The sequence below is a fragment of the Nomia melanderi genome, chromosome 4 (assembly GCF_051020985.1).
Source record: "Nomia melanderi isolate GNS246 chromosome 4, iyNomMela1, whole genome shotgun sequence".
Lineage (NCBI taxonomy): Eukaryota > Metazoa > Arthropoda > Insecta > Hymenoptera > Halictidae > Nomia > Nomia melanderi.
The window spans coordinates 16,198,409-16,216,420 of record NC_135002.1 but is presented as its reverse complement, the minus strand read 5'-3'; the positions used below and the strand labels follow the sequence as shown (position 1 = coordinate 16,216,420).

The 18,012-nt window shown below is 43.4% G+C and overlaps 1 protein-coding gene across 4 annotated transcripts in view; it reads left to right on the top strand.

The window, feature by feature from the left end:
- Positions 1-18,012, top strand: part of cut (homeobox protein, cut) — a 137,925-nt gene that overhangs the window by 106,677 nt on the left and 13,236 nt on the right. For all 4 annotated transcript variants that reach the window (XM_076366463.1, XM_076366465.1, XM_076366464.1 and 1 more), the window contains exons 4-5: positions 8,264-8,585; positions 10,563-11,870. In XM_076366463.1, the coding sequence (XP_076222578.1) occupies positions 8,264-8,585; positions 10,563-11,870 (1,630 nt within the window). The remainder of the gene's footprint in view (positions 1-8,263; positions 8,586-10,562; positions 11,871-18,012) is intronic.

Sequence of the window (18,012 nt, the reverse complement as noted above, 5' to 3'; positions counted from 1 at the left end):
TGAACACAAAAACAGTAATTAGAGATGACTACGTTTATAAACCGCTGACCGCAGAAACCTAGTTTTATGAATAAAAAGTCACGAGAGCAACCATTTTAGTAAAAATATTTTGTATGCACGTTTACATTGCAATTACAACAACGTTTTCCCGAGTTGAAAGTATCATGAACAGAAGATAATTTTTACATCTTCCGACGTATAAGTGTCTACCAAGGATCGAAAGTAGAGCCAAACTTGAAGAAAAAGAGAAACACCCGCAGTATCGCGGAGCAACGGAAATAAAAATGAAAAAGGAAAAGAGAGTGGGAGAGATGGAAAATAAGGTAGGGCGAGAGAGAAAAAGAGAATCGCTTGAAGAGCGAGAGCAAAGATAAACGAGAGAAAGACAAAGGGCGGGAGGGAGGGGACGGTCTGTACAGAAATGGTTTCGGCAAAGAGTGCCCTCGCTTGTGCTCGCTCGTAATAAGCATAAATCCTCGGAGGCTTATCTAGCGGCGCCCAGAAGAACGCTAAAATAAAATATCATACATTCTGCCTTCTACCCTTCGTACCAGGCTACGTTACGACTAAAACCCCCTGCGTCCCTTATCCGCTCGCCACCGCCCTTCGTTTCGCCTTCCACGATCCCTCTGCAGCGAAACGTCTCTTCATAAACATCTGCTAATTTTGATATCCTCCAGTAGACATCTTGATTTTTCATTTCCCACCAAAGCGAAAACACGGATTCGCGATTCGGGTCCATTAAAGCACGATTAAAAGGGCTGGAAGGGATTACATTGAACCCGAAATGCTCCAAGTGCTACTATTAACCCTCGAACTTGCCAAAAACGGAGGGCTGATCCAGTCACCGATATCTACGTTTAAACTAGTTACCGACATAATACATCCTTTCAATGATTTTCCAAAGTATTATATCTTTATCTTGACATTCTTACATTAATTAATTGTAATACTGTCAGGTTTCTACTAATACGTTTAGCTCACAGTACGAGTAGTATTTCCGATGTTCATTGAAACAAACATGAAAGCAGTGGTTCATCAAAGAAAAAACTCAACTACACGAATCATCCTACGAAAAATTTCAAGAAGTATTAAAGGCGATTCGGTTCGAGGCGGTTGGCGGTCAGGAACAGGCATCGATGCAAGGGAATCTGCGAGGGTTCAATAATTAACTAAGCATCGATCAGAATCGTTGAAAAGCGACAGCGGAACGGACTTACTCTAAAAAGGGGGCGAGCGGAAAAAGACGAGATCGCGGCGGCATCGGCGGCGGCAACGGCAGTGCCAGTGGCAGCGGGGTAGAGGTGGTCAGGGCGGATTTTTGTGCGCGTCGATGCAGCGCGAGATGTTGGCCAAAGGCACGTAGTCGGTGTAATGAGGCGAGATACATTCGCCGGGGGCGGCCCCGGCGGGGGCGGCAGCCGGAGAAGCTCTGCCAGCCGGTAAGGGGGTGAGTCGGAGGGAAAGGGTTGAGCTCGAAGCCCGATCAGTCATTAGACAAGTGGGTATTCACATATATCGAGTTGTAAAATCGATAGGGGTGTCCGTTAGCCGTGTATCCTGTAAGGAGACGTTGGAGGGGGTGAGATGCGAGCCGATAGGACGGAGGGAGCGCGGAACGGTGGGAGGGGGTGGGTGGTGGACGGGGGGTAAGGGACAAGGCAGGGAAACCGAGGCTCTTCGCCTCCGACATCAGACGGACGAAGACAGAACGCAACCCCTTTTCCTCTCGCCGCGCTTCCCCTTCGACCCCTTTTGTTGCTTCGCCATCCACCCCCTACCACCGCACGTATCCAGTCCTTGCATATTAATCCTGCCCATAATTCCCACTTCCCAGTTTGGGCAACCCTTCGGCTGCTCCGGCTACCTCGCTACCCCCCGCCCCCCCCGCCGCACGGTCGAAAGAGCGAAAGGGAATCAGAATAAGCAAGGGAAAGAGGAGCCCCGGGAGTGGGTTGACGGAGGAAGAGGAGGGAAAGGGATATCCGCCTCCTATCGATTGGGCTTTCTTTCCGAGCTCGGCTTTTAATTGGCATTCTCTCGTGGTGAGAAAAGGAGAGAGCCTCCGAGATCTTCCACTCCTTCCCCCCGCCCACCCTCGGCCAAGCTCCGCAGCCTGTGCGCTACCAACCGCGGGGTAGAGATAACCGCGATCTTTTCCGCGAGGTGGAAAAATTTGAGACCGTCACGGATTCGGTTACGACGAATCGGGGAATTGGTCTGAGCTTCCGAGATGCACTTGTGATTTATTGTATTGACAAATAGTTGACTTTGATGCGTCCTTCCATTGTCCGAGACAAGTGGCCTGTTGAAGCTTCGGCTGTTTAACTAGATACGAATCAAGAGAACCTGGAGAAAATTCTTGGCATTGCGTTAATTAAAAATTGAAACAATTGCATTATATTGATGATCTAACAAGCCGTTCCTTTTCTTTTTGCAGGATAAGACTTAAAATATACATTACTGCGTATCGTCGACAGAATATTTGAATATAAAGAAATCAGATGAACTGAATATCCCATATGATTTTTCTTTAAATAAAATTGAACTGGATACAACACAACTCAAATTTAATTTTGTTCATTACCATTGCAATTGCTTGAAAAATATCAATACATATAATACAACGTTTAAACCGTCGAATCATCCTTCGATCTTCAACAAAATGACATTCATAGCGCCCACCATGCAAATTCCATTCACAAAAAAGTATGATCCAAACGAGGGAACAGTCGAGAACGTATCAACCTCGTATCGTCGCCCGGCCAAGAAAGGAGATTCCGTGGAGACACACAGGAGCTCCCGCGGCCATAACGATCCCTCGCGGCGCATCATTGGTGGACAGGCAACGAAAATTAATACACGAAGCACCCGGCCTCCTTGCGCACCCCCTGCGTGCCGTTGCGCACACGTACTCGTTTCCGCGGTCACGTGTGCGCGCACCCTCGCGGCACATAAGTGCGAGGAGGGCTGCGGCGGTGTGCGTGAAGATTGATTATACCGCGGGAGAGAAAATGTGATCAATAGCTCGACAAACAAAGGCCCCTCGGACGCCTGTGTATAATGCAAATAGCAAAAATCACGGTAGCCCGGGAGGGGGTTGGGGAGTGGGTGGCTGGGAGCAGAGGGTTGAAGGAGATGATCGACGGTCAAGAAACAATGGCAAACGCGCGCCAGCTACTTGGATCCTCGCTCGACACGGTCCCCGTTTCTAGAACCCTCTCTCGCTCGACTTCTCACCCCTGACGCCTTCGGCTCCGGTTTAATTTGCATACGGCCGATCATGTCTTCCGGCCTGGCTCACCTTCGTCCTGGCCACTATGCCTCGCGACCATCGATCAAGCCCCGCTTGTTTTTACCCCGTTACACACCCTCTGTCTCGCTCCCTCCCCTGAACACCCTCTCGTGGTCACTGGCCGTGCGCTCGCACCGATGATGCCCTTCCCTACCCCCATCGGTTTCTGAGAGGATCCCGTTAACGAGGCCCGTTTCTTCTATCGATGACATTGTTCCGACGCAGAGAACGTGAACTTCGGATCGGAGGATGGCGGAGGGGGGATCGAGTGATGAACGACGTGACATGATTACCGGGTTTTTAAAAGAGAAAAGGTGACATTCTGTGACTCGGTATCGGAAGATGAATAAGGAACGGGAGAGATCGGGGAAACGAGTTGCGCTATAGAAAATTTACTGTTTATTTGGATGGAAAATGAAACACTTTCTTAATATTGCAGCCATTTGCAATTTCTGCTGCGGTAGTTATTGATACACTTAATATTCAAAGTGGAGGATTTGGTATATAACAATATTAGGAAGTACACGCGGAAGGGAACGGTGAAGATATACAGATCTATTTGAGTGATGTTAATTTAATAAAGTGAATAATTCATAATACAATGAGAGATAATGATAGATTAACATGTTTCCATATATATTATATGGTTTTATATATAATGAGATACATTATATGGTTTTCCGTGGTCTTTCTCGGAACTTAATTTGTTTATTATAGTTGCACTTATGACACTGAATAATTTTTATTATTACTGTTATTATCATTACATTATCATGTATTCAGTTACTTATATTATTATATATTTAATCATTATACTATTACATACAAGGATTGCATAAATGTATAAATAAATTTGCCAGGATTTGTAAAAAGGAGGTGTGAAATTCCACGCAGAGAACTCGTGATGCTACTAAACGTACCGCAGGATAGTTGCGCTCCCCGCACAAAAACCCCAAGAAGGAGCGCAAAAGAGAAAAACAGAGAAAACGAACAGTGTATCGCAGCGGTTACAGTTTTCCTCCCCTTTCGATAAAACAAGAAAGAAGACAGAAAGAACGAAAGGGGTGAGAGACACGCCGCAATAGTTATAATCTGTTCCCCGTCTCGTTAATCTCACTTTTTGCTCATTTCCCTCTCGAAATTTTCCAAGGAAAGATCGACTCGGAAATTCTGACTCTAGTTTTTCGTCCTCTTTTTTTTTTAAATTTTTATAACATATCGGTTCACCCTCGCCTCCAACTCTCTGCCCGCATCTTTGCCCGGTTGTACTTTTCATTACCGTGATATATTGGCCAGACAGATTGAATAATCCGAATGCGAGACAAAAAAACAAAAATTTATGATGCCCCTGTCCGCGGAATATCCCTATTCAGCGGTGATGCCATAGGCCGGTTTGAGATCTGGGGCAAGATCGAAATTCAATATGGAGAGTAACGCTCGACCACGGCAATCGAGGGCCACGGGTTTTACGAACGACTCGGGGACATTAAATTTAACGAATCCGCGGACAGAACGAAACGTGCTCGTTGATATTATCGATGCACGGACGAGCCTCCCAGTTTCTAGTGGCCTCCCCGGTCAAATTGAGTTTCTGCCCGGCTATTTACTGAATCTGCAGCCGTCTGTCGAATTGAATCTCCGTTAATGACTTTCGGGAACAATCAAGACACTAATAAAAATTATTCGATCATCGTGAACCGAATTATTTATTCAACATTTTCAATTCTTTGCAGCTGTTATACTTTTTACGCTTAACGCCGCTCGCGATTTCCTATTTCTCCGTTTTCAAGATTGATCCCCGAATCGTTTGCATTTAAAATCTGCATCCTCGTTGTCCGCGATTCTTTCATTTTCGGATTTAAACAATTATCCGTTACACGCCGTTTGAAAAACGGTGATCGATACAAATAACCCTGATCCCCTTAAGAATTCTATTCTCGATACCCCGAAAATGGCTTCGTTTCGTTGATCGCCGTACTTACAGGATAAGTTGAACGATATCGACACGCTGTTAATTCCAGCTGTCCTTCCTCTCAGCTTCGTCCGCAAAGCGATAACCTACCCCATTGCTAATGGCGGACATTATTACGAGCAACTTCGAGAACTTACCCTCTCCCCCCTTCTGCCTCTGCCTGCTCGTCCCTTCCGTTCCCTGCCACCGACGTCGAACGATTCCACGTGTATAGAACGCCGATGCGTACTTATCTGGAACCCATACCCTCGGTCGTGTGATCGAAACACGGCGCAAAGTAACTCGGAGTCGTAGGTGTGTATCGATTGCGAATAAAACGGAGGACAAATGACAGGTAGCTGCCCCTGGTAAATAAATTAGAAAATGGGAATAATTTGCACTCCGTATCAAGGATCTTCGACTTGGTCCCGGCTGAAGCAATTAACCGAAACCAAAGATTACGCCAGGGGTCGTTCGTTGACTCGCGAATTTTCATTATTTCGTTATCATCGTTCTGTCTTTGTATCGTTGCTACGATTTCACGCGATTCAATTTCGTATTATTATTCTTCTTTATACAAATAAATTGAATCCTTCGGCGTTTTTCAGATTTATCAAGTTTATCTGTAATTCGATTGCAATATTTATAAATTAACGGTGTCAATTCGTTCGTATGTTTCCGTAACGAAGTACATAATAACGAATTGTCACGAAGAACATTCAAAGGATAAAAGTATCCGCAACGCGAACAGAAGCTCCAAACAAAATTCCAAGCATCCATCTTCTCAGGACTCGAAAAACGAACGTCAAAGATAATCGGAGGTATCGCAACAAAAACGAAACGAGCGAACGATACGGCCTAATGAAATTTCCAATTCCGCGCGGGAACGGCTCCCCCGGTCATATTTCCTGCGCGCCGCGAAAGTGGGAAGGAAAAACAGAAGAAAACGGCGCAACGGGAGTTTGTCAAACAGCGTCGAAAAAAAAGTAATCGTTTTTCCAACCCGTCGCTCGCACCGACGGCCGGGGACCTCCGGTTGTGTGCCGCAGGCGTGAATTCCGCGGAATTGAAGCTTTGCTCCTCAATTAACCCCCCGGAAAAAGGATGATGCCTAACCGGGGGAAACAATTGATACGATCTCGTTCGCGTCGCCGTTGCACCGCGCGCGAAACGCATTCAACTTTAAAATCGTTCGGCTGTCTCTCGGTGTTGGCACCCCGCCGCCCCTGCGCTCACCGTCAGCCCCGCAACCGATATTTTCGTAACCAACCTTGCTAACACGTGGATAGGCTCCGAATCGAAAGTTTCGAGCGCTCGCGATTCACGCCCACGACGATAACTCGTTTTCCCTCACGACCGCCCCTACGCGTTCACCTCGTTGATTCAACGAACCACTCTCGACGCGTACCATCCAGCGAGATGAAAACATACTCTGAAATAATTATGCTAGAATATCGGACCGTATCGATGACACGTTCCTCCGTAGGACGAAACAGCAACGTAATTTCGTGCCACATTCGCTGGTTTATCGACCGATTATTCACATGGAAAATTTTCATTGTACCTTCCAGAGGTGAATTACATCAACGTTCGATCTCGTTTTTTCGTAATATTCGAGGCTGAAAAATGGGAATTGTTATTGACGGCATTATTTTCTTCGCTTATCGTACATTCGCGGAATATATTTTTGGAGGGATATTACTTTTGAAGAGTAATTGTTAACGGTTTTTTCTTTACTTTTTACGGCGGGTAAATTTCTTTCGCAATTTCCGTGTTTTGAAACTGTAATGCTATCCGAGTGTACGTCGTTTGAATTTCATCGTTAGCGACACAAATCGATGATGCTTACAATTTTCATTAGACGCGGTGTATGACACGCATAGGCGTAGCCTGCGGTAATAATGAGAGGCGCTCCGCGACGACAGTTCGGTCGATCACGACTGTCATAAATTATTAACTAAGCACGATCAATGGATAATAAATGCGTCCTATTGCTATAACGATTCTAACGTTACGTGTAACCGAGCTCATCCTCTTTCTCCGACTACGCGGCTGTGTATCGTTGTACTCGCATTATTTTTACCGAAATAAAAGATTATGCATTTAGTGAAAGAATGTTCTGCTCTTCCCAATACTGTTCATTACAATTACATAATAATTATATTATCTAAGATCCTTCTGTTTTCTGATTTACTTCGAAAGGAATAATTAAGAGCAAGCATACGAATAGACAATAGAGTAATGATCAGTTTCTTTAATATTCAAATTGTATTGTCTATAAAATATATAAAACTTCATGATCAGTTGCAATCCACAGAAATCAGTGCATCTCTGCATTAAATTACAAAATCATTGACACATTATCAAGCATAAAACAATGAAAATCATTTACATATAAATCATACATCTATTCCGATTCACAGTCCGACATCTTCACGAGGATCGATCACGAAAGAATGCCTCGCCTTACGTGTAACTTAATCCATCCGGTAATTACATTCAGACCCGACGAGATTTAAAGTTATCCAGTCCGGTAGTCGGCCAATATCGATTCGCATAGAATCGATTCGATAAAATTAATAAAGAGCTTCTGCTAAGCTCCTTAGTCACTGATAAACGAGCATTGAAGCGGGCCGCGGGGGTTTCGGTGACGGAGCCAGGGGGTTGAAACAGAGAGAGAGGGGGGGCAGAGAGAGAGAGAGACTGAATAAGGGGTAAAGGGGGAGAGAGAAGTTGGTGGCGGCTTGAGGGGCGAAATGGGATTTCGTGAATGTGATTCTATATTTGTATCGACGATAATGTAATTACGTTCATGTTCGATTTCGTGACAACCGGGAACAGGCAGCGATCGGTGAACAAGGGCTCCTAAATGCGCCGAATATCGGATGATTATTCCGTACTTGGTTTTATTAACGTCACCGTGAATTAATTAACGTTAAAACCACGAGAAGAGTCGATCGAAGGTCTACGCTTGGCTGAGGGACGTTCTCATCAGCGTGATCGATTTCTGCTTTCAGATCGGCCAACTGGTCGAAGAAGTGTCCAGGTTACAGCAGAGCCTGCAACGTCTTCAAGAGACCAGCGCGCAGGCGACGGCACGGCTCGAGGAAGAACTCGAGGCGCGCAGACAACACATCAGCAGACTGGAGAGCAAACTCGAAAGACAGAGGGACTATGACGATCTGAAACGGGAGATTAACGCGCTGAGATCGGTCGATCTCTCGCAGATCCCGACCGGCGAACCGGGCAAGAGCTTGGAGCACCTTCTAATGGAACGCTCGAAGGCGCTTCAGCAAACAGAGAGCTTGAAACCATCGTCCAACACCCCGGACGCACTCGGTAAGTCCATTACTATCAATTTTTTCGACGCCGTTAGGACGCGTGACGTACAGCGATGGTTTGGAACTTGCTCGTCCACGGTGACAAAGAATATCCGCTTCATTGAGATGTTAAATATCTCAAGATTAGTTAATCTAGCTCAATCTCCGGGATCGTTCGATCACTTCCTTTTATTAAAGACCATTCAATTTTCCTTGGGAATTATTCCTTGGGAATTCATCATTGGTCCGCATGGATGAGCGAGTAACGAAGCAACCCTGTACTCGGGATTAGATCTCCAGCTTCTCGCAAATAACAGTCAACGTTAGGAGCATCGACTATGGTTCTCGTGCCAGTAGGTTTAGATCAGGAATTGTCGAGGACACTGTTGCTAAGCATTTTCCTGCGACACGTGAAATGAAGATGCCGATTCTTCCGTTTCCTATCGCTGGTACTAATTCCTGCGCTAAAGCTACATCAATCTTCGATCCCCGACTCTCTCTCTCTCTCTCTTCGAGGCTACGTCGAAGGACCCAGTGTTGAGTAAGAATAAAAGAAAAGAAAAAAGGACACGAGTCACGCAACGCGGACGCTTATTTATAAAGAACGAGGGATGACTGAAGGAGCTTACCGAGAGAAAAGGAACAACAAAGTAACTCTTGCTTGCCATTGTGTTCGCACTTCTGTTTAACTGTAATATTATACTCTTCTATATCTGTCCCTTCTCTCTATCTCCCCACTGTCTAACCCGCGCCCTTAATTTTCATTCTTCTTATTCGTTATCAGACCCATCTCACTGTCTCATCTTTTCTCTATCGCTATCGAGCTTCTGTCGTCCTCTCACCAATTCTCTTTCTCTCTCTTTGGCTCTTATCCCTTCTGTCTCTGTGCGATCCTCTATTGCTTCAACCGCACTCTCTTTTTCTTCAAAGCTCTTTCTCTGTTTCTCTCTGGTTTTCTCTCTCTGTCTCTCTCTCTCTCTCTCTGTTTCTCTCTGGTTTTCTCTCTCTGTCTCTTTCTCTCTCTCTCTCTGTATCTCTCTCTCTCTCTCTCTCTCTCTCTCTCTCTCTCTCTCTGTATCTCTTTTTCTCTCTCCCTCTCTCTCTCTCTCTCTCTCTCGCGCTCTCTCTCTCTCTCTCTCGCGCGCGTGCTGGTACGTGCATCAACGTATCCTTATAGTAGGAATACTAACAAAAAAAACCTGCACGTTACCCCGGACCCGTGCCCCACGCCGAACACGTATACCACGATCATCTCCCTTCAGCTCCCAGCCCTTATGTCACCCGAAGCTCCCACTACGAGCATCTGCACGCTGGGAAAACGTAAACCTCGTAGTCGTGAATTTTCGTGGACGATGCATACTTGTTGAACGTTTGCCGAGAGCGTTATCGTTTGTCGTTTCATGTTTCCCTTTCGCTGGGTATGGAGTTCGTTTCGCGAATTGATCGTGGGAGGCGAGAACGAACGGGAGAACGAGAGAGAAGATTTCGCAGGCGGAGAAAGAGACACCGTTTCCGTGTTCCAGGCCGTTCGAACCCCTTTCCAATCTCGCGGTTTCTCCCTTCGAAGGATCGAAACACCTTCATTTTTCCGATTACAAAAACAAAGAAAAAGAAATGCAAACCATCAGTTCCGCGAATAACGAGAAACTGATGATCGGCTCGATCCGTGCACGGACGAGAAACGAAACCCGAGTGGGAGACACGGTACACGATCAGGATCCCTTCGCGAGGTGACGAGAGAAGGTCAGTTAACACGCGGCTACTTTTCCTCTCGTTGGGCCACGTTGTTCCTCGTTTTCTGCGGATCACGCGACGAAGCGTCGAAAAAGAGAGTCTCGGTCGTCGTCTGTCGTCCAAGAGGAGGAACGAAAGAAAAAGGGAAAAACAAAGAAAGAAAGATAAGCTCGAGTCGATCCGTGTCGAACCTATCGCTCTAAATGTGATCCGCGTGTTTGAGCTCGTGTTTACGCGGCCCCTTGTGTTTTGGTGGTTGCAGGTGGACTATCGTCACCCCTGCAGCGCGCCTCCACCGCTTCGCCCCACGGGGTCGGGGGTGTACCGCCTTCGTCCCACGTGTCCTCCCAGCAACCACCACCACCACCCCCAGCAGCAGTTTCCCTACCACCGCGATCCACTCCTACACCGTCTTCAGCCACCTCGACGACATCCAGCCTCCTTTTCCCACCTCCACTCCAAAACGTCGAAACCTTCGGCTCCTTCCTCGGCGAAGAGATCGTCGCTAACTGGAGGCGGACGTTGGAGAGGTCCATCATGAATCAGCAGCAACAACAGCAACAGCAACAGCAGCAGCAACAGCAACAGCAGCAGCAACAACATCAGCAGCAGCAGCAACAGCAGCAGCAGCAGCAACAGCAGCAGCAGCAGCAACAGCAACAACAACAACAACAACAGACAACTCCACTGAGTCAATTGTCACAGCAACAACAGCTGCAACAAGCTCAGCCGCTGATCGGTTTGCATCCACCGACGAGTACCAGTAGCATAAATCATCTTCCATCGCCTACGGACCCATCATCCAGTTCCAACACACCGGCCAAATCGAACACCCCGTTAGGAACCACTCCACTGAGTTGCCTTGACGCAGCCGAGAAGGCGCCCACGCCGGTCTCGGGCCACGAAACACCCGCGCCGCCTACGCCGTCTTCTACTACCGCGCTAACATCACCCCCGAGTTTTCAACCGCCCACCACGATGATCGAGACGACCGCCTCCTCGGCTTCCGTGAACGGCGGCAGCGTGATACCCGTGGTGCTCGCAGCCCCACCGCCGAAAAGCCCCGCCGACCAAGAGTCCTGTCACAACAACAACAACAACAGTCATCATTTGGCGAACAACAATATAGGAGGCCTGAGCGTGTTGGACACGCTGAAGAGCCCGTTTCGATTTGATGACAGGACGCACCCGTTCAGATTCGGCGACGAGTTCGGCGCCGCTGGCATGGCTGGAAGACTTGGCGAATCCTTGATCCCGAAAGGCGATCCGATGGAGGCCAGGCTCCAAGAGATGCTTCGGTACAACATGGACAAGTACGCGTCTCAAAACCTGGACACGCTGCACATAGCTAGGCGAGTCAGGGAGCTGCTGTCGATACACAACATCGGCCAGAGGCTGTTCGCCAAGTACGTACTCGGGCTCAGCCAAGGAACGGTCAGCGAGCTGCTGAGCAAACCGAAACCCTGGGACAAACTGACGGAAAAAGGTCGTGACAGCTACAGGAAGATGCACGGCTGGGCTTGCGACGACAACGCTGTAATGCTGTTGAAATCCCTGATACCCAAGAAAGGTGAGTACCAACCGCTGTCTCTCCAATTGTCCCGCCATTACGGATCTACGAATCACTTCTGTCTGAGCGGTGAAGATCAAACTGTCTGAGCTGAAACGGGACCGTCTAATTACACGTATCGTGATTCCTGAAGAAATTTCGTTGTAACATTCATTTTCAATTGAGGTTTTTAGATAGAAAAGCTTGAATATTGACTGAAACCCTGATAATTCAGTGAACACGAATAATTCGGCCCGTTTCTTTTTCGAAGATTCATCAACAGGTTCGATGATCCGTGATTGAAATACTCTAATTGAGTTTCATGAACCAGTCGATGATTCTCCTGTTGATTGACGATAGATCGTTTCAGCTTCGCCGCTGATCAATTTACCGTTCGACTCCTACAAGAAATATTTTCTGCCTCGCACTGCCAATAATCTGTTCTGCCGAACCACTAACCAATCAGCTGTCAGTTAACTATTTTTTCGGCTGTCTAATACGGGGTGTCACTTGGTGTTTCTGTTTGGCCTAACTTTACCGCGGAAGAGGACGCATAATACTGAAAACCGGAGGTCCCATCCCTCTAGATCGCGGAATCTGAGTCTCGTTGTTGACGATAGAATTTATTCTCGTGGTAGCCATGCGTTGGTGACGTCGTGAGCTTTCGAACAACATCGATGAGATCTTCAACTTCGTCAGATTGGGAGTTTCTTATAATTGTTAAGACACAGGTGCACCGAACGATCGGTGACATTCCTGTATAATACTGTTATGAGAACTGTTAGCGAAGATCATAAATTAAAGGCGTTTCCAAATTTATGAATCGCAAACATTATAGGCAACTGCGCAACAGGCTGCTTTGAATCGCATGCTGCTGCAATGTACACGTGTCGATGTTGAATAGATCTATGCGATATATGAAGGAAACAGGAGAAGTTAAAGATATGCTTCTTTTACTCCCTCAAACAGTTAAAATAGAAATATAATAACCAGGCTATGAAACTCGTATAATTACGGCGTTCAAACAAATAAAAGAATACATAAAATACCGAACTGTAACAAAATAGACTGAATTCTCAATTTTTCTTTTCAATTTTAGATTATTGTTTAAAATCATTAATGAGAATTTGCGACGTTTCCTAAATATTTACAGACTAATTATAGAATGAGTGTGTGAAACAAAAAAAATCAAAAAAAAATTGATCTACGAACTTTCAGTCACTATATAATGATCTTCAACAAAGAGGACATTTCTATTCTGCAAGTTTCTATTAAATCATTCGAAACGCATTAAACGCCACGTGTAGCATTAAAAGGCAAGAATAATTTACTTGTTTGTTTTTTCATCATGCAAAAGTATCTTCAAGCGCTGAACACGTTCAATCTTACTGGTTCGATCGTATGTAAAACGAAAGTTCATTTCGCTGTATTGAAACCGAAGGAAGGTAAACCGTAGGATCTTGCAGGTGGAGAACGCGTGTGACGCAAAACAGCGCGAAGGCGACATTGGATTTCGTTTTGAATAATCTTAATTAAATTATACAGCCAGTTAGCGCGTCATGCTCGCTATCGATTGTTTGCTGCGTTTGGCAGCCATATTGTTTAGACTAATAGCTCTCAGAAGTAGGAAACTGGGGATGAGTTCCGAGCAGGGGTGCAATACGCGCGGGGTTCCAGGAGAGAAAGGAGGATAGGATGGTGGGCGGAAGGGAAACAGGGTTCAAGAGAGAGCACAGACGTTCTAAATCCGGCAGCACTTATCGCAAAGGTAATTTACACTTTCGCTAAATTGTCAAGGGATCGCGGAATTGTTCTGGATGAAAACGTTGCGACAATCCTACCATACTACTTCGGCCAGCCTGGAGATTTCACGGCGAAATTGATCGTGATCTTGGTCGGAGATTGTGCGCAATCGATACCTTCGTGTTCTACAAACGTGAAAGTATTTGAACTTTGTTGATTGTGAGTTACCAGATGCATACTAATAAACGCGAAATAAAAATATATATTGAAACACAACAAATTTATTACCAACCACTCTTGAAATAACTTAATAATTTAAATTGTTGTAATACTTTCAATTCGTAATGCTTTTGTAATTTTCATCATTATACTTTTGATGTTATCATACAATGCTATTGTCTGTCAATGAAAACGAAGTAACTAAATTGTTTAAGAAAATTCCATCTGCATTAAACTCGTATCTTTTTTTAAACAGTGTTGAGCGTTATAGGAATTGTTTCATATAAGATAATCACACGATTTTCTGTTAATCTGTCATTGGAAGCACAGGATATCTGAAATAACGAATAGATAAGTGGTTAGTCAAATAAATTCATATTGCACTATTTATATATTCATCAAACAAACTTTTATCCGTCAATTTTATTCTTTTTCCATTATACGAATAAAATTTCCCCTACTGCTATAAAAGAAGAAGTACCCAAAGGCTTACGAAGAGTATAACTCAGCCGATCGCAACACAACAATCACAAAGCGCATTGGCAGGAAGTCACGTGACTCATCGAGGAGGCTGGCGAGATTCCCCTCCACTTTCTTACGCGCATAACTGCCCATAGCGTCTAACAGCGAATAAAAACCCTAGTAATTGACACGGTGTTTCTTCTCTGAATTTTCATTGCTCGTCGTCAATGCGTATTGATACCACCATCTAATTTCAGACTGGGTCAGGTAATATTGTAAATTATTTTTCGATGCCGCGTTATGACCGACGCCGTTGTCAATTTTGAGAATGAAACCAGTAATAAACATACTTGGATGTGTACCAACTATCTTTATTATGGTAATCTCGTGGTATGCTGCTCTTGCAACAGCCACGTTTAAATCGATTGTGTTGAACCAATGGGCAATAACAAACACTGACGGAGAAACAGACCGAAGCGACGTACGACGATTCTTATGAAATTTTTGTTGAAAGTAGCTTTATAAAAATATTCGACAAACATTGTTTTTCATTGGTTAACTTTTATATTGGAAGAATGAAAACAGCAATTTTATGGTGAGAAATATATTTAATCGGATGCCTTGGCAACTAAGAGAGTTAAAAAAGTGTTATAAATAAAAAATTTGTGTATTTTTAATAATTAAGAAACTCTATTTACTTAAACAATATAAGATAATAAGACTTTAATTTGATTGATTTTTATCGTTAAGTATCAATTCATTTCCTTAGACATTTGTACTTGAAATCTGCACCTAAGTACAAAAGATGTATAATCTGTAATATTTATTTTTGTATTGCAAAGAAAATTATTATAATAGAACATTTGACGTATTTTCTATAAGACGGAGTCCTAACGTATGTACAATCAAACAGGTAGTAAACGTCATGGTATTAGCAGCTCGATAAATTTCTGCGAAATGTTTGAACGAATACTCATAATTAGAAATCTTGATCGTTCACACGACACAGTTAATAAAACTGTCTCAAGCATTTCTGATGCGATTCACAGAACCGTAACTGTCAGATGGTTTTATGATCACTTTGGATCACAAGTAGTTTTCATATGATTTAAATTAACGAACTATAAAGATTCTTTGTATCGAGAAATTCGATGTTATTTCTTAATTCCTTATCCTACGATTTCTTTCGCAAGCGCGCTCGATAAAACTACTTTATCATTATTAATTTAGTAGAGAGAAAAATAATTCGATGCTTATTCTGTGTGCACGTTTACTCTAGAGGTTCGAGATTGATAATACTAATAAATAACATTTCATTTATATGAAAAATAAATAAATGACGTTTACATTTGTCGAATTCGGTTGACAATTTTCATAACGAGTTTAACTCGATATTATAGGAGAAGGGATTAATAATAATCCCCGATTTATCCCTATAAATAATGACCGATTATGGAAGTTCTAATGCTACCGTGGCGTGTTTATTCTAGTAAACGACTTGTTGGAAGCGCAATGTGCTCACGGCTACCAGGAAATGGGTGCAATAATTAGCGATAAAAACCATTAGTGTAACAACGGTGATGCCACATTTTTTATTTTGACGGCAATTAGACCATGCAACCGTGGTATATTATTAATCATCTTCGTTGAATGAATAATATTCGACTTGGCCAGATGCTAGACATTTCTTCATATTGAAATAGACGTTAGAGCTGAACAGCGTTTCGGAAAACGTCTAAGTAAATTAGATCTCCGTCGCACGGAAATTCGTAACTGGTCGAACGTATGAGAATGAAAATACACCCGTTTTTGTTCAATCTCGTTCAGAAAAGTAATATTGTGTAACGCTGTACAAAACTAAATAAAGTAAAAGCTTCAATCGCAAACAATGGCAAATGTGAATGGTTTCGACAGAAAAACATCGCGGAATAAAAACAGTACAAAATATAAAGAAGATTAGATTATATACAAGATATGAAGAAAAAAACACATTTTTTAATAAAAAAAATACCAATAACAGATTTAAAAAATACGAGGAAAATCAACATTATGAAATTCGTTCGTTTTGTGATATTCCACTTTTAAAGGTATTCAAATTATTTTTCAAACATTTCCGGTAATATTAATAGCGATATTTAGATTTTTTCCTTCGTCAGAACGTGTTCCTCAACAAAGAAAAGTATCCGAATAACCAATGAAACGATGACCTCTCACTTTTAATTCTTTAAAATTATCAAGCTAACAGCGTTTCCGCGAAAAGTCGGTTAATTCTCAGCCGATATTGACCGAGGTGATTACCGTCCCTATTTTGTCCTCGGTTCGATGATGATTCATTGTTCAGATGGTTTCGGTAGCGGACATTGCTCGTGTAATCCTCGTGATTCTTTTCTTTTTCTTTTTTTTTCTTTTTTCTGATTCATTAACCCTTTGAAGCCGCGGTCCGTTTATCGAAACGATACGCGGATACGATAGCCCGTGGGACTTTAATTGTCCGATTATAATTGTAAAGTTGTTCTGCCGCGCAGCTTGAAATATGCTTGTTATTTCCTCTCCGCCGAGTAAATAAATGGGATATAAAGCACACAGAACCGGAACGCGGTGGTTTGATTCTCAAACTGGGAATTCATTCAATGTATCGCTCGTTAAATCGTAAAAATATTCTCTCGTTGAATTATCGACGACGTGTACACGATGGAAAGAAAAGAAGGGAAGTGGAATTCATTTTGAAATCGCGGAAAAAATGTTGCAATTAGAAGATCGAACACGGAGTTATAGACCGGCCACATAATTAACGCTTGATCGTAACGTTCATTGACCCAATCCCACGAGAGATAGCGTTATCGGGGAGCGATTGTGATTTCAAAATCCTACTTGGCAACTTCTAACGCCGATGAAAGAGCGAGGAGACTCGATACACTCGAAGATTCGTCAATGAACCGGCCCTCTCGTCGATGATTATTAGGCGGAATTAGTATCGACGATTGTTCCCTTAATAAGTTTTCAATTGAATTGGCTCGATGATTACGTTGATGTACGATTTATACTCTTTAATGGAATGAAAGCATTTCAGAAATAATTACTATTATTATTATTATTATATTTTGTTTACCATATTAATAATAATATTATAAAATAATATTGTATTAATTATTACTACTGCTACTATGATTGTTATTATTGTTATTATTATTATTATATATATTTTTAACCCTTACAAAATTATCCCAAAGTTCCTAAAAAAAAAAGAAGAAAAGTTATTACTTTATAATTGCGTTAAAATTACCAAGACCGAGGTCAAATTTATTGATCAATGTCTGCGAAACAAAGATACGTAGTTTCTATTTAGATTATGTTGACCCGAGAAATATACAAAAGTTAAAATAAAAATTACAGTAAATGTTTTCCTCGACACTCGAACGAAATATTCGTGAATCATAATGGAACAAACACGTTGCCGTTTGTTAAATAAAAGTTCTCGAATTCGGTTACTTTAATGACAAATAATTTCATTTGGAATTCTCGTTTCATCTTGATCGGGTCTGATTTCGTTCGAAACATTCAACGCGCGGCGATGATTTTCCCGAAGAAATCAACTCCTGATGCTTGACCGTTCCGAATTTCGTCGTTAATTAGGTGTTCTTACGACTAATTCAAAGAAGGAACCCCGACAGCGCAGACAGCATTCGCGTATCTCACCGTCAATTAAACGCGGTATATGCGGCCACGCACGTCTTACGCG